Genomic DNA, 24,544 nt, shown 5'->3' on the forward strand with positions numbered 1-24,544 from the left:
GTCGGTGCTGCCCGCGGGGAGCCCTGCCGGCGTCCTCGCCGCGTTCCGGTGAACCTCCGCAGGACGGGAGGATGGAGCCCGGGTCGGGATTGCGGTGGGTGGGAGAGCGGCGCGGGGGGCGGCTGGCGGGGCGAGGCGAGGCTGCGCTGACAGCTCGACTGGGCGCTGTGCTGTGCCGGCTGCTGTATTGGTGGTAGGTCCTTCCTCGGCACCTCCTGTCGGTTGCTCCTGATCATCTCTTCAGTGATGATGCGGTTTTTTTTGTGTCGTGTCTGTCATTTAACGTCTTAATTTTTAACACGAGAAGTGATTTATTTAATACGGGTACAGAAAACTGAGTACATTTACACAGAATCATAGGGTCAATACGTGCACTCTTATGGGTTTCACCCCCACCAAAAAAGATCAGTTCCCTATTTAAGGTTTTGGGGATGAGAGACCCAGCAGAGCTTGAGCTTTGCTTTGGCCACATTTTGATGTTCCTGGTTTTACAGGGGAGAGAAATAGGGGTGGGATTGAGCAGTTGAAAAATGTAGTTGGCAACTGATGAAGAAATTAACACAAAAGTAAAGATTCCCTCGTTGCTTTATTTTGCCTTTTTTTTTTTTTTTTTGGAGCAAGATGAAGGCCTATTCTTGGACACCTTTGGTGGAGGAGGAGTCTTAAATTTACATTGTTACGGCAGATGTAGCTCCAGGCTGAAACAGGAATACCTCTACAGTTGTGTTCGGAAGCCCCGTTTGTCAGTTGTTCGGTTGTGAGCCTTCTTCCCCCAGATGTAGCTGCTTGGCAGGGCTCTGCTTACTGCGGGGCTGTGCCCATGGCAGGCTGCTCCAGAAGCCCCACTGATGGAACACAGTTTTGCCATGCTCAGAATCAGTCCTGATGTTGCGGAATAAAAATATTGCTAGGATTTTTAAAAACCAAATGTTGCCTTCAATTATAGTAGGCTGATATTTCAGCTTTGACTAGCGGGTGCCTTTTGAATATAGGCTCTTCTCAGACTGGGCTCTGGAAGCAACCAACAAAAGGAATAAGTAAAAACTGAAGAGGTGACAGCCTTCTGCTCAAGTCTGTTCACTCATATAACGGTTGGTGGAACTACTGTACACAACAGCAAGGTGTTTGCTGTGTTGTTGTGACACTGGGTGTGATATTGACATGGAAGTTGTGACTCAGAGTGTTTACAAACTGTGTATGCAGAGTGCACTGTATCATATTGTGGGGAATGCTCAGGAGGCTTCACCAGCACGGCATTAATGTGAAACAGGAAAGGCTGCAAATTCAGAAGTGCCAGTGTTTGAGACACACAAACTTATTGAAGGGGAGAAACTGGCAGTATGCTCCTAGCTCAGGTGCTCCGACTGAGGGCTGATTTGACTTGTAGGAACAGATTGCTGTTCTAGCACATCACTGGTGCGATGGGAGGTACCATTTGGAAACCTTCTATTCAGCCTGTGTGAGAACCCTCCAAATTCCAGACGATGCCCTCTCATCTTTTCTCCCCTTATTTATTCTATTTGAAGCGGTAGAGGTTCTGTAAATGCAATGAGCAACTTGCAGTAAATGGATGTGTTGAGCAACATCAATAAACATGTCAAAGAAGCCTTCTCACAGAGTCTGTCTTTAATCTCAACAGCTCATTATTGAAAGGTCAGGAGCTGCTGGTGCAGAGGGTGATGGAAGGACCTTCCGAGACGCAAAAGATAGCGATGTTTAATTTCCATCGATGCAACTTGGCAAAGCTTTCCTTTGGGGCCCCCTCTGTTTCAAGCAGCCGTTGTGTCCCAGGCCCACAGCAGTGCACGTGGCTGCAGGGAGCTGCTGGTGGCGAAGGCAGGTTTTGCTGCGTGTTTGCCATGCAGTTTCACACGTTTGTGGTTGGGAAAGACTAAGCTACTCTCAGTGCTGGAAAAAGTACTTATCAGACTGTGACCATGGTAGCTAATCGCTGTGCTGACCTTCTGGGCCTTTGAAAAGCCGATCCTTTAATGTGCTGTGCTTATAGATCCGGCATGTACGTTCAATTAATGTTTTCACTTTTTTCTTTTTGAGCTACTTAAGAACGTTATGCTGGCCGTACTCGGTCACATTATAGAGCCCGCTAACCTGCCTTTCTGAGCTGCCAAAAGCAGATGCTTAGAGAAGAGCATAGTGTGTATTGAGGAAATACCTTTCCCAACCTCCAGCAATTTGTGGCTCTCAGATTTCCGGGACTAGAGGTGAGATTTGTTTTTAGTGCCCCCAGCGGGTTTTTTCTTCTGTGAATTTCTCCAATCGGTGTTTGAAGCCGTGTATACTTGTAGTGTCCGCAACATCCTGCAGCTGAGTGTTGTATGGCATAAGCACGACCTGACTGAAGAAATCTCCTCTTCTTGTTTGTTTTTCAATTTTCCACTCCTTTGTTTCATCCTTGTGTAGTTTCACTGCTGGAAGAAGCGGCGAAAAAGAGAATCCACATTCTTCTGTTTTGCTTATAGACTGATAACTCTTACTTACCAATCCATCACTCGTTTGACATCCTGAGGAGGTTTTGCAAGAAGTGACTCTGTTCTTTCCATTGTCCTTACTGGTTATTTTGCATCTTTTACAGCTCTCTTCCTTCTTAGAGACAGTGATGCATGGATCGGAGGAACAGAGTTGGGGTCTGTTACGTTTCATTCTTTAATCTTTTAAGTTCAGAATTCATAATTGTGTATATGAATTTAGCTGCTTTTTTATTATTATTATTTTTACGTCTGCATAGCTACACTGATCTACATCTAATCTTATCTGCTGTTCTACATCATGATACTTAAGAAGTGTCATTAAGGTTGACTTCAGATCTTTGGCTATTACTTCTGCAACCTTGAATAACTAAGCAAACTGTGCTGTAAATGTTACACTTCTTTCCTACGTCTTCCTTTACAGTATTGAAGGTATTGATCCCAGAACAGATCCCTCTGGTGTTCTGCTAACAATCCTCCTTTTCTGTGGAAAGGCCGTTTGCTCCACCCTCTTATTTCCTATCTGGCCAATTAGTAATTGAGTTGTGCTTTTTATCCCGTGGCAGTTAAGTATCACTGCCTGGTGTCTTCATTGTCAAACACAGCCCAGTTGGATTTCGTGAAGGATCAACTTAATCCTCATATATTTGCTGACTGCACTGAAGGAGAAAAATGGAGTTGAGGTAAAAGTTAATGATGCTTGAGATGGATGACAGTTGCCCTCATCTGTGGCATTAAATGGTATATAATAAGTATTTAAACATTATAAACATTGAATTGTTTCTATATCAGGCTTCCATAGTTGGATACTTTGTGATATTTGCCATGAGAGATCCTGCATGCAATATAGTGCGTGGCAGAGTTGCTTTTATTATTGTTTTCTACTTCAGGTAGAAGTCAAGGATCAAAGTTCTCTTAGAGAGGAATATTTAATATTCAGAAGATACGACTCAAGGGGCTTCAGATGAAGGTACATGAGACCACGTTTGGTATGTAGAGGGTGGGTAGCAAACGGCAGCTGAGTGTTTCCATTAATATTGAGTTAAGCAGACTTAAAAAGAAGTGGGCCTTCATGCAAAAGGCGATGAGTGTATCCATTGTTTTGCCTCTGGAAATTATGGATGGAAAAAGCATTCAGAGTTCAGGTACTGTAGGAGGAATATGGTGAAGATTACTGAGGAAAACTGAACTGAAATTAATTGGCTGAGGGACTGCAAGTTGTAGAGGCAGTGTTCTGGGTTAGATGGAACCTTGGTCTTTTGTATAAAGCTTAACTTGGCTTCTGCTGACCAAGAGTTGGGCTGAAATGTTGCTAAAAGTCGGGACTCTTCTGCTACGTGTATGTCATTGTATGGGAGATGTTCAGTTGAAGCCAGCAGGTAAGCTATTTACAGAATATAGGTAAGGTGGAAAACCTCTTCAGTCCTGTTTAGTTTCATATCACCATGCTCCTTTCTGTGGTGCAGTAGACTGTCTCCACCTGTACATTTTGGGGTGGGTAAAGAGGTTCAGACCTTACCTGTTCCCCAGACTGTACATTTTAAATGTTACAGTCATTTGGAACTGTAGTGCTACAAACTTTTAGAGTGTAGCAGAAGTATTCCTTTCTCTTCCTGTCTTTGCAACTATATAGTTGTGTAGGTCCTGCAGCCCCAGTGGGTTATTGTGGCCATCAGTTGTGATTCCTCCATTTGCTTGGGCTGTGCAACTTTCCTCAGAGAGAAATTAAAACAACTTGGAAATTGATCTTATCTTAAGCTTAGATCGTGGTGTATCTGTCACCTCTTCTAGAAAACTCTGCCAATGTTTAATTATTCCTGCAGTTAGGAAATTAAACCACATCTTATTTCAAAGCTTGTTTTGTCTGACATCCAATTTTCAGCTGTGGAAATATGCCTGTGCTAGCATAGGCATTAAAAACTCTATTATCTGACATATTTTCCATGTATTTGAAATGTAAAATCTGGCTTCAGTTGGAACAGAAGATGATGAGTTCCTTTGCTTTAAGCACTTTGCACTTTTCCCCCAGTTGTTCTTAGAGTGGGTGCACCACAAGTGGGCAACATTCTGCTGGCAGCCTCCAACACCGTGCTCACAGACACGGTTACTTCTCAACTGTTTGATGTTTGTCTTCTTACGTTTTCAGGGATTGCATTGCCACAGCTGGGTGTATCATATGGGAGAAAGTTTTGTAATGTCGTGTCCGTGTGGATATTTCTAATGCCTGTTTTCAGGAACTTGCACAAATCATTCCAAGACTACTTTTAAACATTAAGTTAGAAAGCTTATCCACTGCTTTTATGTTGTCTTTTAGGGAACAGCAAAGTATCTTTTCCACTGCCTTCTCACCCTGTTCATTTTTTTGGAAAGCAGTCAGTAACCAGCAGGGAGAAAGAAACTGGCCAAACCCCAGAGTCCTACTCAGATTTGTTTTGCCTCCACAGCTGCAGATGAGCTGTTACCATGCTTTCCTTGTTGTGGGGCAAGCTTGGAAATTGAAGAGATCTTTCTTTTTTGTCCTACTCAGAAATGATGCTTCAAATGTAGTAAGTGTTCTTGCTATCTTTTTTTCTTTTCCATCTAGGTATCTTCAGGACTATTAAAGGCAATACCTCTGTTGTGATGAGCTCTGTATACACTGCCTATCAGTTTGGGATTCGTTGGTTGTATCTGCTGTGAGTCCTTCCTTTTGCATGATAGGTGAAGAAGCAACTTTTCGGGTATGGTTGGTGCTTTGCTTCTGAGCTTTCTGTATCCTTCTGTCTCTCGGACTGCTGCTGAGAGCTCTGCTGCAGCTGCTGTTCTGCTGTCAGCGTGGGCCCTGTGGTTAACAGCTCACAGTGCTCTGCTTTCTGCCTTCATGTCAAAGCACAAAAACTGGGATGAAACTTAAGAAGGTGAAAGTTCTGTTTTTTTCCTCAAAATTCAGGTAAACAACCAAATGAACCCATCATGAGAATGCAGGTTTTAGTATTCAAATTACAAATTCCATAAAGGCAAATATAGATTAAAAATATCCTAATATGTTTCATGGACAATGGAGGGGAGGACTTCTGCTGAGTTCTGGGAGATCAGAAACCATCTGTTTTGTCCCAGCCAAATATTTTGGGGTGTTCCTGCTGTTTAGGGCTGATTGTAGGACAGCTCTGTCCTGTGTCTGTTTCATCAAAGGAGCTAAAGAAAATATTTGTGGAAGACACTGCTGAAGACTATCAAATCATGAGCTGTCAGTATGACTTACCATTAAAAATTCAGAGCTGCTTCTTCTAGACCTCAGACTTCCTCTTCCTTTCTTCCTTTCTTTGCCATCTTATAGCTCTTTTTCTAATTTCAGTAGGAGGGCAAAACAATTTTGTTTTTCTGAGAAGATACCGAGCTCTGGCCCGTTTAGCTTCTGATATGGTGAACCGGAGCGCATCTTCTTTCTGTGTTTGATTGACAGGCATTCCTAATTCATCTCAGAGCTTAATTTCTTGCATTTTTGCCCATTCTTCCTTGGTTAAAAAAAAGCACCAAAAAGGTAGTGAAGAAGGCAGAGCATTGCAGGTGAAGAAGGAACTGCTCCCTGTGATGTATATGATCCTGTTTTCTTTTTCATTTTTCTGAGGAAGCAAGAACAGAAGGTAAAGAGCAAACCCCTTCATGTTCTGCAGGTAGACCTCACTGCTTTCTCCAGATCCGTGTTGATGCCACAGCTACTCCTGTTCAACACCTTTGTTAGCCTTGGTTTTGCTTTTTTGTATGTTGGTCAGGCAGCAGTGGCAGCTGCTGGTAACGTATTGCTTGGTCTGAGTTCACTTGTGTGCTTCTACTGATGTCCAGAAGTAAGGGAAAAAAAATCACTGAAGAAAAGGCTCATCTAAAATCAGGCAAAGGGGAATGGAGTCAAGTGACCAATTCTGCAATGGGTTTGTTAGATAACAGCAACATAGAGCCAAAGGGCGTATGGCTCTTCTCTGGTCTGATGCCATAAAAACATAATGTTTCTCAAAGTTAAATATTAATGGACAAACCTAATATGTTTCTATAATCAATACATAGGTAGGTATTTCATCCCTGCACAGATGATTTGGCTTGCCCATGTGAGATTTAAATTTCCTGTCACTACTGAAGAATAAGAACAAATCTTGTGCTTTATGCACACGAACAGCTAAGTGAGAGTGGAGGGGTGATGAGTATATAGGTGTTCACACTGCTGATGGTTTGCCTCTGGCTTCAGCAGGGCCCTGTGTTTGCTGTCTGAGAGGAGCATACAAATCAGTGAGCCAGGAGAAGCCTTCTGTCAGAAGGGGATGGATTTGCTGTGGGAGTACTTGTTGTTACAATCATACACCACTGCGAACTGGTACAGAGCAGTAGAAGATCCAGGGCTTGGGTTAGGTGTCTACAAAAGCCTAGAAGACTACGGAAATATTCATGGCTGTATGGTTTGAGAAACCAAATAACATCTATGTCACACAGTCTTACACTGCTTGATTTCCACATCAGATTATGTCATGCTGTGGTGTCTTTCTTGTGGTGATGTGGTACTGTTTGAAGCCCGATTAAACTGCTGCTCAGTGGAGGAAGAAGTTGGGTCCCTGGCTTCTCAGTGACCACCTGTCTTTTTGCAAGTCACTACAAAAATGTGTTTCAGCTGAGCAGAGAGAACTGACACATCTTTACTTCTTACTTTTTTTGGGTATGGTGACAGGTGTTGCTCTTTGGCTGTAGGAAATTGATGCTTTCTGCTATCTCTGTATTAAAAACATCCGAAGGCCTTATTTAATTGAATTAGCTGTATTATTGCCTTTAAAACCTGGTTTAAAATCTACTCGCTTTTTACTATTTGCTGTTAGCTACTTTGCTATTTCTCTAAGCTGTGTTTCTCTGTGGCAGCAGGCTATCTAACTAAGCTGAGGTCTCGTGAACCCTGAATCTAATTATCTTTAAGAAATTAGTTTCAAATGTTCTGTTAAAAACACAAATTACAGTGCAGTGGGGGAAGGGATCTCAAGGCTGAAAACCAAACAGCGATTGGAAAAAAAATCTAGCTGTCTTGCTTGTAAGGTTTTGGAATTGCTTTAGTGTTAATAGGAGTCCATTATTTATGTGGAAATACAATGCACTGTTTATTGCCAGAAAAAAAATGTTTCTGCTATTAGAATTGCATAATAAATACTGTTTGTTATGCTATGTGTACATAATGTAGGTAATACGCTGTAATAGATACAATAAAAACATTGACAGTGGTAGCAGAAATGCAGAGTCATGGCCTGAAGCAGTGATGGAGCACCTGTGGGAAGGCAGGGCCAGCCCAGGGGAGCTCAGGTGTGTGCAATGCAGCTGGAAGGTTGGAGCCAGGATCCAGCCCTTCCCAGCCTCATTTAAGGGCTGGCAGTGGAGGCAAGGGCAGATTGCTGGAGATCCCTGTGTCCTTGAGGCCTTCTGGAGGTAAGCAGCTTTGTTCCTTTCTTTCTGTGCCCATAGCTGCTGCTGCTGCATTTGGGCAAATCCTCGCTTGCTGCAGCCTGGGACCTTGCTGCTTTACTGCTATTGCTCTGCTTTCTGTTGTGTTACAACAACAGTGTTTTCTGAAGACAATTAGTTGGTGTGGATTTTCAGAGATGTAAGAGCAAGACAGTGCTTTCAGACCTTCCCTGGATGTACTTACGTTTCTAGGAGCAGATAGCACTCTGATCTCATTGGTGGTGAAATAACTGCTGCACTGTGGGAAGTTTGAGGTTTTGTAACTTGATTTGTGATTTGTTTTCAGAACGCACATCTTCATGAATGATCTCTATAGGAATATTTGCTGTAATGTTTTTTTCAGTGTATGTTGTCACACGTTAAGCACCAGAACCATTTTCAACAGTATCAAGGCAAAATAAGTTATTGAAGCACTAAGTGTAATGGTGTTTGAATAAGTTTGAACCCAGTGGTCAGAACTGATACTAAGTGTGCAAAGAAATAAATACAGACCAGTATTTTAGGGGAGAACCAGCACAGGAGCTGGATAGTTAACACAGCGATAGTAGGCATTTGGGCATTGAAACATTTAGGTGTAGTCGGTTGCAGGGACACACAAAACAAAGGATAAGGCTGCTGATTAGTCAAATGACTGATACTGAACCCGTGTTGAGACAATGGCAAAAATACATGACTATGAAATCTCAGCTATGCATTCACTCAGTTATGGGGATATTCTTTGCTCCTTGCATTGATCGATCCTTGGTTTTAGGATGGGGAGAATCTGTTTACAGCACTGTTCTGCCAAAGCAGCAGGCACTGAAGACTCTGCTGACTGTGAGCTTTCAGTGTGAACTTGACCCGTGTTGATGTGCATAAACCTGACAATCGAGCATTGTTTTTGTTCTCAAGCAGAAGGGAAGAAACACACAGCTTGTCCTTGGAACAAAATTTGGCTCTTGTTTCTTCGGGGTGGAACTTGATGAGGAGGAGCTCTTGTCCAACTGTAGAAACTAAATTTCTGTGTGCAAATATTGATAAGAATTGTGAATCAGTATCTTTGCCTGACATTTTATGTGATTTCTGTTAATAAAAGGTAAGCATTAAGTACTTGCTATGTTTATCATAAAATCTGAAGATTAACTTAATTTCCACAGTTCCAGCGTCCTGTCTCCTTTGGTTCTAAGGCTATTGGCTGTTTTATGTACTCGTAATCACGGGGGAAAAAATCATCCTTTATATCATACGTGCAGTTTATATGTTGAGTTTCAGGGAGATTTGCATGGTGCTTTTTCTGTTTGCTGTGCACTGATGTGCTTCTCATCTGTGCAAAGAAGTGAGAAGATTCCAGGTTGTTTATGGCAACAACAACAGTGATGCCAGGAGGTTGGAGCGTAGACCCTTACAGACCAGAAAGAGCATCTCATCTTCTTTCTAGATGTAAACAATGACCCTCCTTAGTGATGAGAACACATTAAGATTAATCGTGGTCCGTTTTCAGCACGTATGAATTTTCCCCTATGCAGTCTGTATTATTTAAATAAGTTCAGTAGATTAAGATTAGGTCTTAAAATTGTGTCACTCATCATCTGTAGTAATTGAATTGCTGGTGCCCAAGTTTAGCTCACGAGTTACTGCCTTCTTTCTCAGTAGGCGGCTTCATTTGAAGGAGGGCTCACAGCAGCAATTGGGTTTGGTCTCTTTCCTCTGTGCCCCTCTGTCTTGGGATGGTTTTCAATGGCTCTGTCTCAGACCAACAGAGACTTTTATTTGAGACTGCACTGAAACTTCAGCCTGCTATCCTTTTTCCTTTGGAAAGTGCTGCTCTTTTTCTGAAGAAGATTGCAAATCTAGTAAGTAGTGTACCTTAGGCCTAGAATTCTAGAACTGCACTATCCTTCTTCACACAGAGTTCCTAAGTGTAGGATCACATGCTTTGTGTAAATCGTGGTGCTGTGTATTTCTGTGTTAGCAGTGGACATTCGGGCTGATAGAATTGGATCACAAATCACTCTGTCTTCCAGACTGCGGTGCCGTTAGGAATAGAATGATTCTGCCTCTTGATGATCTTCAAAAAGGGTGTGATGGTGTACGTAGTTGTAAATATTTACTTCTGCTTTTTAAGAAGGCTTTTAATGCATTCCTGCAGCTGGGAGCACTTGGCACCAAAGTTAACAACTTGAACTTCCCTGGTGAAAGGACATGAAAGCTTCCAATTCATTAGTTGTAATCAAGCACGCTTGGAGTTGTTTCCTGAGGAGTTAACAAGGGAAGAATCTTGCCGTCGGAGCAGCAAGATGAGGTGTTCCTCACAGCATCAGTCTGTGATGCCTTTCCATTTGCTTTCAGCTGTTTTTCTTGTCACTCCTCTGTAATCTGCTCGTAAGTGCGGATGGGTGCAGGCAGAAGCTGGAGGTGCTCATCAGTTACAGCTGTGTAACTGTATCACTGCACCAGTAATGCCCGCCTCCCTGAAAACATCACACTGGTAGTGAATAAAGCTTATAGATTTACCTTTGGAGATGTTGGGATTTATTGCACAGGGTGCAGTATCCTTGCTAGTTTTGTTAAGGATGTGTGTGTGTATTATGTAAAACAGAGGGGAAAGGCTGAAAAGAAAATGCTTTTCAGATACTGGCACACTGAATCCTGAATCAATTGGCTCTTACGTATTAAATGACAAACAGTACCTGATTTTAAGGTTTTTCCGTTTTTAATGTTAGCAGTTTTTACTGCTTAAAAAATCATCTTCAGTTGTACTTGATTGGCATTACTAATTTCTTGCCTTCCTTACAAAACAGGGTAGTATTAGTGCATTATTTGCTATTCTTTTTCATTTCTTTCTTTCAGCAGTTTGTGAGAATTCATTTCAATTTGGGTTATTGTGCTTGGTGGGCATAAAAAACCTTTAATTTTTGACTTGGTAAAGCATTTTGGCCTACGGATTTGTGTGTTCAGGAGTCAGAGTTAAATGTTTTTTGCTTCTTTTAGAGATTTATTTTTAAGGAAGGTTAATGCTCATACAACATTATGCGCTTCCAAAATACATTCTGAATTAGAACAAAAAGTAAACGTAACAAATGCTGACCCGTGTGATGTTAGAGCTTCAATGCAGTCCCTACAGTGGTATGTTGCCCTCCCATCTACCTGCTGGTGGTTCAGTCTCACCGGCTGGGTGATTCGGCTCTTGGTCTGTTGGTTGAGGGAAGTTGATCACTGATACCACCATGGCTGTGCTTCCTGCATTCTCCTGCTGTTTGCAGGCTAAGGATCTGTGCAGTGCTGCATACTCCTACCTGCCAGGAGGAACATCTGGTTTCTTGTCTTCGGTCTTACAGCTACTGCTGCAATGTCTGATTCTCCTTGCTGAGCACAGCGTAGCCCTACTGTGAGATGTCAGGAGCAGAAGCAGATTTGGGTGCCTTTCCAGTGCCACAGCTGTGCTGAGTTTCTGTTCAAGCGTGCTCAGTGTCTGAGGTGAAGAAAGCAGAGCTCCTCACTGTTCAAGAAAATCCTTTCCTATTCTTCGTATCTTCCTGCTTCAAGTTATGTGAACAAACGTCTTTGTGTACTGCTGAAAGAACTGATAGGAAGAACCTCAGCCTGGCAAATGAAGATTGTATGTGATGCTCTTACCTGGACCCCGGCCCTTTGAAGGATGGAAAGGGCTGCTCAAGCCTGACTTCTGTCTTCTGGCAAGAGCCACAAGGCCAAAAAAAATTTGTACACATCTTTCCTATTGCCTTTGAGAAGAAATTGAAGAAATCCTTTTCACGCTTTGTGAGCAAAGTGTTTCTGTTGGGTGTTCTAAAGCTGCAAATCTTTTTTGCAAGTCAGGAGTAGAAGTAGAGCCCTTAAAGTTGTGGCAGCTTGTGCCACATAAGGAATGCTTCAGCCACTCTGCTCTACTTAGTAACTGGAAAGCACGTAAACAAAACCGTGTGTTATCACTGCAAAGACTTGTCCTTACCCATGGGTTTGGGATGTTGCATAAGATCTTTGCCCTTCGCGTGTATTACGTCTTGCTTTGGGACAAGGACATGGGAAGAGCTCTTCTTGTGTGGGTTTTTTCCTGTTGACTTTATTAGGGCTGTTACTGTAATACTGCTGTTCTTCATTTGTGAACTGCAATACTAGAGCTGCATTTTGATGGATATGTGAAATAAATTACAGTTTCATGAAAGACAGCTATTGTGGAGTTGAAACTTTCCCTCTTCTTTGTTTTTTCTGACAATGTTATGCACGTCTCTTTGAAAGTGAAGTTTGAAAGTGCTGCCTTTTAGTTTTGCATTTTGAAAACTTAGTAATAGTCTGTCTGAGAACAGTACACTGGATGTTTTTATTTTTATTTTTTAATTATTACTGGGTGAGTTTAACAGGTATATACCTGCAGTGTGTGATTGGGGTCCCTTTCTTTAAAATATTCAGCAATTATGTAGTTTTTCTGACAGCAAGGACTTTCTCCCTTGGCCTCTGCAGCTCTCAGAGGTAGGGCCACACTTTGAAGGGACTTTGCTTACTCCGAAGTGCAGCTGAAACACATGGTAGAGCGAATGCAGAAGTATTGGCTTCTGGAAATGAGGGTGTTCAGTGCCTTTGTGGGGAAGTTCAGAACTAAATGAGAAATTAAGCATCTACTTTGAGGTGTGTGGGGAGCTGTGAGGCGTGATTAAAGCAGCTTTCAAGCAGTTTAGCAGTGCTAGGATAGGAATAGGGCTTCGCGGTGAGGAACTGGCGGTAAGTGAGCTGAACTACTTTGTTAGCCAGGTCTCATTTTTGATTTGATGTAGGTGGTGTGGCAGCTGAATGTTTAATGGTAAGCAGAGGAAGAAATGGTGTTAGAGCAGTAGCTCTCAATCTACAAAACGTGCACCTCTAAAGCAAATGTGGAGCAATGCGTTCCTGTTCCCCAAACTAACAGTGAGGTTACTGTTATGTTGTGCTGGAAAGAGATGGGGTTTGGGAAGGCTAAGAATGATTCAATTTCAAATCCACACTTTCTTTTTCATGTAAAGCCACTTTGTGTCTTTTTTTTCTCTCTACAAAGAATCTTGAAGCTTTTAGAGTGTGCAGTCCTGGTCTGTGTTTGACAGTTAGAGGCATAACATCGTAGGCTGAATAGATTTGCATTAATGACTTCAGAAATAGATTTTTGACTACGATCTGCAAATCTTATTTAACAGCCACTAGTGAGAGCTGATTTTTTTTCTTATTTAAACGTAATTTAGAAGACATGATTTAAAGTTATGTTAAGCTGCGTAGTAATGTATCACGTAGGGAAATTGTTTGCAGCTTATTCTCTGCCTAAGATGAGATTTTATATGGATAAGCTTGGCTTGAAGCAGCTAATGAGAGGCATTTGTAATAAAGTGGAGGAATCCATGAAGGTATGTGAAACTTACTGCACAGCTGCAGAGAAGGAAGAGTGCCCAAGTGCGTCTCTGCAGGCACATACATGATGCTGTGCTCGTCATTTTTCTTCGGGCACTCGGTGAGAGTTGCTGTGACACCCACAGAACCACTGAATGTAGCAGGAAAAAGCTGTGGTTGTGTTCAGTGCTCTTCTGTTACCTACTTATGTTTTGCTTGAAGGTTTGCTGTGTGCTGTGAAAGAAATTAGTCTCTTTTCCTACACCCTGTAATAGGAAATAATTGCTGTAGCTTAATTGCCTTTTTCTGACTTTATTAATGGTATGACTTACAACAGAAATGTTCAAGAACCATCTTTGACTAGGCTCTGGTGATGTGTGTTCTGCCCAGATTCGTGACACAAAAGAGGGGGGACGAGAAGCATCAGGTCTCTCCTATAGTCAGAGTTAGTGCCTTTCAGAGAAGAGAGACCTTAACTGTCACTAACAATCTTTTTCTTGTTTGTCTGTGTACAGGAAACAATAACAGAGTCCGCTCCGTTACGCTGCAGGAAGCTCAGCAATCCTGACATCTTTTCATCTACTGGGAAAACTAAGCTCCATCGGCAGCTGAGCCAAGATGACTGCAAGCTGCGCAGAGGCAGTTTGGCAAGTTCTTTGTCAGGTATGGCAATTGGTAGGAACCACGTGACAATTCATCAGAATTAAAAGACTCAGCGTTAGTTGTTCTCATAACAGTGGTAATAAGATACTCCTACGTTATTTCTTCTAAACTAGAGATGGTTTCTTGTTGGGAAGGCATACAGGATTTTATATACGAGAAAAACGCAGAAAGAAACCTTTGTAGAAAAGAGGGGAAAAGAGTGGATTTGGAGTGAAATTCTGCAGATTGTCCAGAGTGAAAAGTTAAAAGCTAAAACTTGATGTGCAAAATTAAAGGATTAGTTGGAGCCTCAGGCAACACAATGATACATTCTTGTCTCCTTTAAAGTCATCACTGACTGTAAACTTTCCTACTTTTCTGTGTTGTTTCTTACAAGGGACCTGAGTTTTATAGCATGTTCAAATTGTTGGCTTTTTTAAAATCCAAGTGTTCTAAAACAAACATTTGTGATTCAGTGCAAGAATGCTTCTTGGAAAACCAAGATACTTTTTTTCAGTTTGTGTAAAGATTTCCCTTCTAAACATAATTGTCAGTTCTATCAGAGAACTTAGTTCGTGCCTACTGTAGAACCACACAGTGAGCATAATCTGGTAACGGGGCAAAAAATGGAGAGCAACATTCAGTAGTTTTCTTTCTGAGAGACTTAATGCACGGGATAGGAGATTTCACAATAGTTTAAAGCTTGTATTAAAGTCTGTGATGCTGGCATGAGACCATAAAGAGCTGCATGGTCAGTCTAGAATGAAATGGCTGATCTGCCTAAATACTGCTGCTGTTCTGTACAGTTAACTTTCAGCACGTTTCCTCTCTAATTAGGCTCACTGTTTGAGTATTTGCATGTTAGAGCAAGAATGAGAAGTGCTGGAAATTCTCAGGTGGGAGGGGAAGAGGAAGAAAGCGAATGTTTCATTTTGGCAGCAGTGTGGGCTTGACTTAAGCAGTTGAAAATACAACCAGTCTTATTCTCTCCTTCCTTTACCTGGAAAAAGATAAATACACTGATGTTTGAGGTTAAACTACATAACTGTTGGCTGAGTATAATGGCTGAAGATAGTAGTGGTCTTTTTGTTTTTTCTTTGAACAGAAGTATGCCAGGGAAAGCAAACAGGAGGAAACAGGAAAATGAGGAGGGGTTTTTTTATTATTATTTTTCTGTTTGGATATATGCTCTGTAAATCTTCAGTCTGAAATTATAATTCTTCCATAAGTTGTTGCTGCATCTTAGTGACTTTTCAGTCTGCTATAACCTGATACAGGAGGGAGAAAAGAGCCCCGTTCAGATTATTTTGACTCCATTGGGTAAATGAAGTGTAGATCATAGAATCACCGAGGCTGGAGGAAAAGACCTACAAGATCATCCAGTCCCACTGTCCACCTATCACCAATAGTTTTCAATGTTGAGATGTTTAGACATTTTAAATGCAGGTTGGGAACACATACAGGATTTGAGGCATGGTAGGAAAAGGCTTTAGCATCAAACTCCATCCTGAAAATAATTCTACTTTAATGAGAGAAACAAATCTCGGAGAAATAATAGTGATTGTAGATGACAGAAGATTGTATGTGCAAACTAGATGGTTCAGACTCTCAGTGGAGGTCTGTTGTCTTGAATTCAGTCTATGCAGTTGGTGGCTCCTTGATTTCCTGGAAAAGGTTCTGTTTTGTTTAAATGCTAGCTGCTTTGTGGAACTAAAAGGAGATATTGACAGCTCTGTCTTACAGAGAATTAAAGGTTAATCTAGTTCTCGTGCACCAGCATTTTGAATGGTTAGGTAATTACATGCTTAGAATTGCTGTTGTAAGGTGTCTTTGCTAGTACTTTACTGAGCTAAATACAGCAATGTGTGTTTCTGTAGTTCTAGAGCTCTGCAGACAACAGGAGGTATTGTATTTACGTATAATCTTGAAAATGAGCGAGCCATGCAGATCATGTCTGCAGCTGTAAGCAGCTTTGAACGGGACTGAGAGTGGGGTACCAATAAGCTGTGTCTGTTTGCTAACTGACATTAGGGCTTCTCATCTCTCGTGCTGTGACTCATTCCATTAATGTGTACTTGGTACATTGGTTGTAGTTCTTACAGAAAAATAACGTAAACAAAATTACAAAAAAAAAATCACACCCCTCACATGGAGTTGTGGATAACCACACTGAGTTCTCCAAATATTGCAGCAGCTTTAATTAGCGAATGTAATATTTCATATTTAATTCTAAGGTCAAGTGAAGTATTTGCAGAAAAATAGCCTGCTGCAAAGAGGGCGTTCTCTGCAGTATGTGTGATTAAAGGTGGGGGCTTCTTCCTGCTGCTGAGTGCAACAAATGCCTTACGGTCCCCTGCGATTCCTCCCGTAGAACCTGAGCATGTGGTCGTCTGTCAGATGCAACCTTGTTCACCGTGCTTGGGAGGGAGGGGGTGGGGAATCAGCCTTTCCTTTTCCCCTATATGAGTAAGTGCCTCTAAAATGTCTTGCACTGTTTTAGTGTGGGAGATGATATCTCAGATAGTGTACCATTAACAGCCCACGTTTCATCTTGGAGCCGTGCAGATAGAAATTAATTTAGTCTGCTAATCTTAATTTTAAGGAAAGTTTTGCAGATGGTAAAACTGAAGCAGAGTCTGACTGACCAGAGTTACAGAGGAAATAATTTGGAAGCTAAGAATGAAACCAAATTTAAATACTTTTTTCACTTGTGTTTTAACCACTAGTCTCTGTCTTCCTATTGTAAATAACACTGCATGTAAAAGGACACTGTCAGGCTTGGTGCAGTCAATACTTTGACTTTGGTTCTCTCTTGTTCTGGAAATTTACTCTTTGTTGCTTTTAAAAACAGAGAGTTATATTGACTGGAAAAAATACATTGAGCAGATCCTTTTAATTGATTCCTGGACTTCCTGCAGGAAGGTGCAATGATGTGAGCCTCTTGAGATAGGAGCTGCTCTTCTCGCTGTGCGCACAGCATGGGAGATAAGCATCTACATCAATCAGATGTAAAGGAGGCTTGGGAAAGTGACAGAACGTTTTGCTTTTGGGATGAAATGGTGCTGCTGACCGATGAATTTTGTTAGAAAATATTGATCCCTGATTCAAAATGAAACGGTGATTAAATATACGCTGATTTCTCTTCACAGCTGAATGAAATCTGCTGCTGAATGTTGCAGCGGTGGGGAAAGCAGGGTTGTCTGGTTGGCTAGGTTATCTAGGAGAGGTAATATTTTAAATTATGAATATATTGTCTTAAGATTTTTTTTAAATTACATTTAAAGGATTTTGCAACGTGAGCATTCTATCGGGCAACAAAATGTTCAATTGGCGGCAAATGATGTTTCCTTTTTAAGCTGTGTGAAGTATAGAAAGGCATAAAAGATAGAAGTCTGCTTCTAAAAGGTTTTGAATTTGCCCATTACCTAACAATGAAAGTAAACTATTAAAAAAAATATTAGCAGAGGTAATGAACTCCCAGGTAACGTTCTTTTACAAGTTCTAGCTTATTGAAATTTTGAGTCCGTTTTCTATTTACTGATGTTTTCCACATGCAGGATTTGCTTTCTGCATTGCATTATGGAATTGGAAATTTTTTTGAAAGCAAGTTGATGGTATTTTGCTTTTGTTTCTAAAGGAAAGCAGCTGCTTCCCTTATCGAATAGTGTCCACAGTGGAGTGGGACAGACGATCTGGCAGCCACCTGGAGACACCTCTAACCTGGTCCGCATGAGAAACCAGTCTCTGGGACAGTCTGCTCCTTCACTTACTGCTGGTTTGGTGAGTAAGTCTGCGTAGACTTGATGACTTTGTGTTGTAAATCAGAAGTAGTGTGATCTCGTGCTTTGGTTTATTTACCTCCCTTTCACTGAATGCACTTATTCATGTTATGTACATTTTCTTGGGTTGGAGGTGAATTAGAGGGAGTAGTGTTATTTACCTTTTTTTTTTTTTGATAAAAAGCTGGAAAGGGAAAAAATGTATATGTGAAGAATAACTTTTTTGAGGAATCTCCTTCTTGATGCTGCTTAAGCTGTCTGATTTGTGAAAGAGAGATGGGAGCATGAGAACCTGACCATTTAAAACAACTTTAATTGAGAAACAGCTTTCTGAGTAGCTGCCTTGGTTTATTTCCTGGAGAGCAGCTAGGGGGCTGAAGCTGCAAGGGATAACTGTCCATGGAATGAGAGATCTGGAGCTGACATCTGCTTTGCTGCATGGTTTCTGTCAAAAGCATTTGGTAGAAAAGAAGAATGTTGAAGAAAGCTGTGTCTGTTCAGTTAGCATTCTCTAAGAACAGAGTATTCTGTACGAGAAGGAAATTCAACTGGTTGTAGTCATGATTTCATTGCAAACCAAAAGCAACATAACTTCTGTTTTCAGCTGTTCTTTATTTCCTCTAATTATTTTACATTCTGAAGTGTGAGAAGAAAAGCATAGGAGTAGGAAAAGACATCCATCAGCTACTTGTGAGCAGTCATATATGCAACATCAGGTATTGATAGACGGTAAATGTAAAGCAAAGCTAGAAGGTTTTTTTGTTGTTGTTGAATTTCCATGCCTTGTCTGTTTAACAAGTGTTACTGAAATGAAGAAATGGTTTGTCAGTTGCACTGCCTTCTAGGGCTGTGTAAGTAATTTGGTAAATGTCTCTTATTCTGTAAGACTGTTGAGGAGCAATTATTCCTTAAATAAAAGGGTGTACCTCATATTTAGCACTGAGATTTGACCCTTCAAACTTTTTGGGGGAATCCTAGGCAGTCTCTGGGTTTGAAAAGAAATTTAAATCTTTATAATTAAAAAAGCCAGGCATTTGTGTTGCTTAAAACTAATTTTGGTTTTACAGTGACATATTAGCACTTAGCATTTTTTAGATGAGCTACTGTAGTGATTTAATTGGATTGTGTTTTAGTTTGGTGCCTGTCAATAGGTACTCTTCTATCAGTCTTTGCCTCAAATACCAGTTCTTAGCAGTGGTTGTTATTTCACTGCATGAATAGGAAATACAGATTCTTACATGAACATCTAAGTATTTCTCTGATGGGGACTTAAGGCTGAAAAAAACACCACATTAAAACACAGACTTATTCTCTAGTGGTAGGCAAATGCCTTGAAGCTTTATAGCTCAAGTTAATGAAAATAGCTGTACTTTAAAACAAAGCACTGTTCTCATATGTATAATTTGGAATAGTACGTTGCTGTTTAACAGCTCTGCACAATTCAGTGAGCTGCAGATGTGTTTGTGTGTGAATGCTGCATATTAATAAGTTGTATTCTCAGTTTACCGTGGCAGAGTTTGTGCTGTCTATCAAATGCTCTGATATGATATGCAGTGTCCATAATTTATTTTAAAATAATAATCCATCTAATTAAAGCAGACAAATTCAGCTATAAATCCAGTGTTTGTCTCTCTGTGATACTGCTAGGAACTAAAATATGCATCCATTTTCCTAGTTCTGTATAGTTTATGGTGAGCTATATGTTAATTACAGTTGTAGTTAATTAAGCCTAGAATTTTTTTGTATGGAATGGGCTTCTGAAGCAGTGAATAAAGAACTGATCATAAGATGAACTCCTAATTAAATGCAGTGAGTCCTGGGATTTTGGTGCTGCTTATATGTTTGTAGCTCTTTTAATATGCTTGTGGTATTGAAGTATGTTTCACAAATTAGAACAGCAAAAGGTTTCTTGCCAGTATAATTAATCTTCTTAGAAGAATAGCTCTATTAGGAGATGAATAGGTTCAGTAATGCAGAGTGTCATTTTCATGTGCCAGCCTTGATTGGTAGAGCGTTTAATTCTCTTATTATTTGTTACCAATACAATAGATGGATGCTGGAGAGAAATTGGGAGTGTGGTACTGGGATTGCATAGTGCTCAAAGCTGTGTGCATTATGTCCCCACTTCATAGCACTGTAGATATCAGTGTATTTTCCTTTGCTAAATGGCTTTGCTGGCACTCAGTAGCATTTTTTTGTTTTCTTCTTCTAAGCACTAATAATCCTACACATTGTTTGCTGTGTTTAAATTGCATTTTTTTTCAAATGTAAAGTATTTGCAAAGTGGAACAAAGAATTAAAGATAGTAGCTATGGAAGTAGTTTGCAACTTCAGAAACAAGAATGATAGCTGGATTACTTATTAGCAGCAGCTCAAGAACTGGCAATCACATTCTAACATGCTAGATTTTGTAAGCACAATTTATTGTTAGGATCTTTCAGCTCTTTGCATGTGTGGTGGTCTGGATCAATGTGTCTGCATAGCATAGTTGATTCTTGATTGAAGGAAGCCAGCGGAGACTGAATGCTGAGCACTGGTGCTGTGGAGTGATAAGTGGTGAACGTGTCTCTGTGCCTTGTAAGTATGTGAGTGAGGATTTTGGAGGATGACCTTCAAAGCTCATCATCTACCGTAAGACAGATGGCTCTCGTAGTAGAACGACATTTGGTGGGGAACATCCTATGATTTTTATTCCATCTTTAAGACTTTTAAATCCCTGAGATATCCAAGGAAGTAAATGGGGGGAGGGAGAGAATTCTTAGGCATTTTCTGTTCAAGACCCAGGTACAGTAAAAACCAAAGGGAAGCATGGTGATGGGTCGGAAAATGTGTATAGAGTGTGTATATATGAAATAGATAATGTGGAGAATAGTTTGGGGGTTCATTTGTCTGAAATTTTGGCTTGAAGATATTGTGTCTTGAAAGGAGTTAGAACTTGGCCTATGTTTAGATTGACTGAGAATTGTTGGAAATAAGAATGCACTCCCTTATGAAGAAAGGCATAAAAAGCATCAAGATTATTAATTTCAGAAAGGATAAAGTTTGAGACGACAGAACTATGATGTTTCAGAGGGGACAGATTGGGAGGGTCTTTATTGCAAACGCTTACTTTGACAAAACTCAATGAATGACTTTTGCCAAAAGCAGTTTATTTCAATGCCATAAGGTATTAATATTCCAGAGTTGGGAGGTGTGTGTGTGGATGGTTTTCCTTTCCTTTATATTCTTGAAGATCATAAAATTGTAGAATGGCCTGGGTTGAAAAGGACCACAATGCTCATCTAGTTTCAACCCCCCTGCCATAGGCAGGGTCACCAACCACCAGGCCAGGCTGCCCAGAGCCACATCCAGCCTCACCTTGAATGCCTCCAGGATGGGACATCCCCAACCTCCTTGGGCAACCTGTTCCAGTGTGCCACCACTGGATATGCTGCTCGGCTGATGCACCACACTAATGTCAAATATATATTGACATTTGTGGTGAGAAAGGCTTTTTTCACGTGTGGTTTCCGCACCCCTGCCTACCAACAACTTAGTAGAGAGCAGCTCAAGCACTTGTGAAGGAATCTGATAGTGCACTACCATGAATTACAGTCATAGAAGCACAAAATATCCCAAGTTGGAAGGGACATCTTTCATGCATTGCTCACTGTCTGGTGCTTGGAAAAATTAGAGATGTTCCAAGAATAAGAAACCACACGTGTTACTTTTGCCAACTGTGGTGATGAGAAAACACTTGAGAGAAGGCTGTCATTGGAAAATGTGATACTTCCCTGAAAAATGTTGAGCCTTTTTCTCCTCTTCTTACAAACTGTGGTTTTCTAAACTGCTCCCTGCACACAACTGAAGTCCCCTGTGCCCCTTGAACAGGGAAACTGATCAACAAAATGATGATTGTATTTTCTGTGCTGCTGTAAAGTGTTGGTTTGCCTTCCCCCATTTTGTTCGTTAAGGAGTAGTTTATCAAAATAAAAGCCTCTCGGATTTTGAATCTGGAGGACAGAAAGTCTCACATGCAAGGACTTGATGTTACACCAGAGAACTTCCTGTGTTGAATTACACTGAGCCTGTGATGCTCCCCACTCAGCTGTGTTTGTTCTGAAGGCTCACTTACTCAAAGCCTTGTGGATTTGGCAGTACTCAATGGAAGGGGCCAAATGGTCCTCAGGGCAGTGAGAAGTTCTGCTGGAAATGAGGTAAGTGGGACTTCACCCCATGGCATGTTAACATTGATGTCCCAGTTGAGGTAAGCCCAGTAGATGTAGGAGAGAATATTCAATGTTGATTTTCTAGATTATTTTTTTTGTAATTCTTTAAGATGTTTTAGATATTTCCCATTAAATTCATTTTAAGACTAAAACCTATTGTTATTATCTATAAAGCCTCGTGAGGTTTTTTTGGTCCTGTTCTGCCATCTGCTGGTGGGCATGTGGCAAATAAAAGAAATTAAACCCCAAGATTTAAGAAACTATTGCTAAAATGTTCTTAGAGATGCTGGTAAGTGTTGGTGGTACTGCAGCACTGCAATATTATTCATGGGATTGTATTCAGCAGTAACTACTTGCTAGTAATCTGGCTTTTTTTTTTTTTGGCTGGAGTATGAATTAGTTTTGTATTTTAAAATACCATGGCTTGCAATGTTGTTTTTCTGTTAAAAGAAAGTTGGTGGTTGGGACAGGTAAGAAGAAGAAAAGATGTTTTTATTTTGTAATTACATAAGTCCTTGTATTCTGTGTACTTTTGGGGTCAGAATCTGCATTGCCAGACTGTGTTTTGGTGTGTGAACTGCTAGGTGGTGCTGAAGTGCTGGAGGTTTCATCTCATCACAGTGAGTTGCATTTTTCAGCACAAAATGACATCATTGTTATCTAAAGGGCAAAAGCTGTTTTCCAGTGTACGGTAGCTACTGTTAGTGCAATATCACTATAAAAGTTAGCAACTGAAAAATCCTGACAAAGAGCAATGTGACTTGAGGTTCCATCTTTTTATACTGTTTCAAAAATCCTGTTTTAAAAGAAAATTCTTGCTTAATACATTTGAGAGACTTTTGAATGAAAAATGCTCATTCAGGTTTATAGCTCATGAAGACTGCATACTTGATCTAAGGAGTAAAGAACTTTCAACGCTTGACTGCAAAAGTGGGATTTAATGTTGTTGGGAAAGTGGAAGATAGCAGAAACCCATCGTTATGTGAATGGATGGATTTTTTTACTTTGTGAAGTCATAGAAATTGCATTTTAAAACAGTAGTTGAGGGGGAAAATGTAAAAATGTGAGATTGGAAGTAAGTGGATTTCCAAATTAAGGTCATGTTAAGTCTAAATTTATGCATACTAATAAAAAATTTGCGTTTGCTTACACTGTGAAATCCCTGATGAGACTTTGAGAGTGGGTAAGTTTTGTAAGTGTTCGAAGATATGGCTGTGAGGAGCTGAGATAGAAGGTAAGAGAGGAACTAAAGCGATGTCTAAGCTTGTTTCTTGGCTTGAAGGAACTGGATTTGAGGGAGAGGTGGGGAGGAAGTTCCCGCTAGGGAGGGGGCTGAATGTATTGTGATGAACTGAATGGTAAGACTCAAAGCGAGGACAAGAAATTTGGATCTGATAATGCAGAGCAGTGGAGAATGAGGACTTTGCAGAGGAGCAAACAATGCTACAAGCAAATTGCGGAAGAGCTTTTTGAACATACTTAAGAATTCTGAGCACTGGGCAGTGCTTAGAATGCTTGCAGAGATTTACCTTTGTCACAGCTTTGAGGCATCTCTGGGAAAACTAATGTGCTTATATGCTATCATTCTGCATATTTCCATGACAAATTCAGGAATGTGTTCTTCACAGTGGCATTCAAAACTGATAGTCCTGATAGGTTTTTCACCAGTAAATGTTGTTCTAAATAATTCGTGTACACCTGAGTAAAAAACAGCAAATAATTGCTATAAATTCTGAACCAAAGTTATACTTAATGTACAGTGCATACATCTCACTGTGAAGAAACTGCAGTCTTTTCAGGTCAGCTTTTTTATTTTTTTTACTCCTTTCCGTTAAGTGAATTTCATTTTGGAGTGAACTCATTGGCTCAAAAGAGATTTTCATACTCGAAAGAAAAATTTGAACGCTCTTATGTGTAACCTGAGGCTTGTCATCATAGGAAATACGAATTCATAACACTTGCCTTGTGATAATTGTTAGGCACTGGACTGTCAGTTTGAATGATTGCAGTTCTCATTATCTTCAGATGCTGTGTGTTACTTTTTGTCTATGCATATGTTGAATTGATTTTTGGCACACGCAGCCAGTTCCGCTCCTGACAGCAGCGCTATTGTAGGTGTGAAGTGAGAAATGCTGGAGTGTGTGTGGAAAATGAGCTTTGCTGCTTGCAGAGCTCTGGGGGACTTGAGACAAAATACAGAGAGTTATTCAGACCATTTTGAATATACCTTGTCACTGGAACGGTGCTTTGTTCCAGAAGCGTTAGGTGATTCTTTCTGACCTTTATGAAAGAATATATCAGCACAAGCAGCAAGAAACTCTTCTTAAATTTAAAATATTCTGAAGTAGCTTTGTATATTTTGGTGATTTTTTTTGTTTTAAGTATATATTGCTATGGAAAGAGTGTGAGTGAGCTGTCTGCCTTTAGTGTTTTACTATAACCACCTTTTCTATCTGGTAACTGTTTCCAAGGGTGTGGTAGGGGATAGGAGTGTCTGTCTTCAAGCATGGAATAGTTTGGTTGTCTGAGTTTCAAAGTGCTTCGTTCCAGTAATGCAAATGGTTTTGAGCTTTAAGATGCTGATAAAAACCCCCTTAGTCCTTGACTTAAA

At 40.6% G+C, this 24,544-nt stretch overlaps 1 protein-coding gene and 1 long non-coding RNA gene across 3 annotated transcripts in view; both read left to right on the forward strand.

Annotated features, from left to right (window-relative positions):
* Nucleotides 1–2,121, forward strand: part of LOC104912507 (microtubule-associated serine/threonine-protein kinase 2-like) — a 96,788-nt gene extending 94,667 nt beyond the window's left edge. Inside the window, exon 12 of the mRNA XM_031554842.1 lies at nucleotides 2,056–2,121. Coding sequence (XP_031410702.1) covers nucleotides 2,056–2,121 — 66 coding nt within the window. The remainder of the gene's footprint in view (nucleotides 1–2,055) is intronic.
* Nucleotides 2,122–5,139: 3,018 nt separating this feature from the next.
* Nucleotides 5,140–24,544, forward strand: LOC104912465. 2 transcript variants are annotated; one of them, XR_002118288.2, is made up of 4 exons: nucleotides 5,140–5,161; nucleotides 13,820–13,967; nucleotides 17,584–17,726; nucleotides 17,910–24,544. It is a non-coding gene; the product is annotated as an uncharacterized LOC104912465 (long non-coding RNA). The 2 variants fall into 2 exon arrangements; XR_794691.3 differs by lacking the exon at nucleotides 5,140–5,161 and adding an exon at nucleotides 7,816–7,919.

The sequence above is a fragment of the Meleagris gallopavo genome, chromosome 10, assembly GCF_000146605.3.
Source record: "Meleagris gallopavo isolate NT-WF06-2002-E0010 breed Aviagen turkey brand Nicholas breeding stock chromosome 10, Turkey_5.1, whole genome shotgun sequence".
Lineage (NCBI taxonomy): Eukaryota > Metazoa > Chordata > Aves > Galliformes > Phasianidae > Meleagris > Meleagris gallopavo.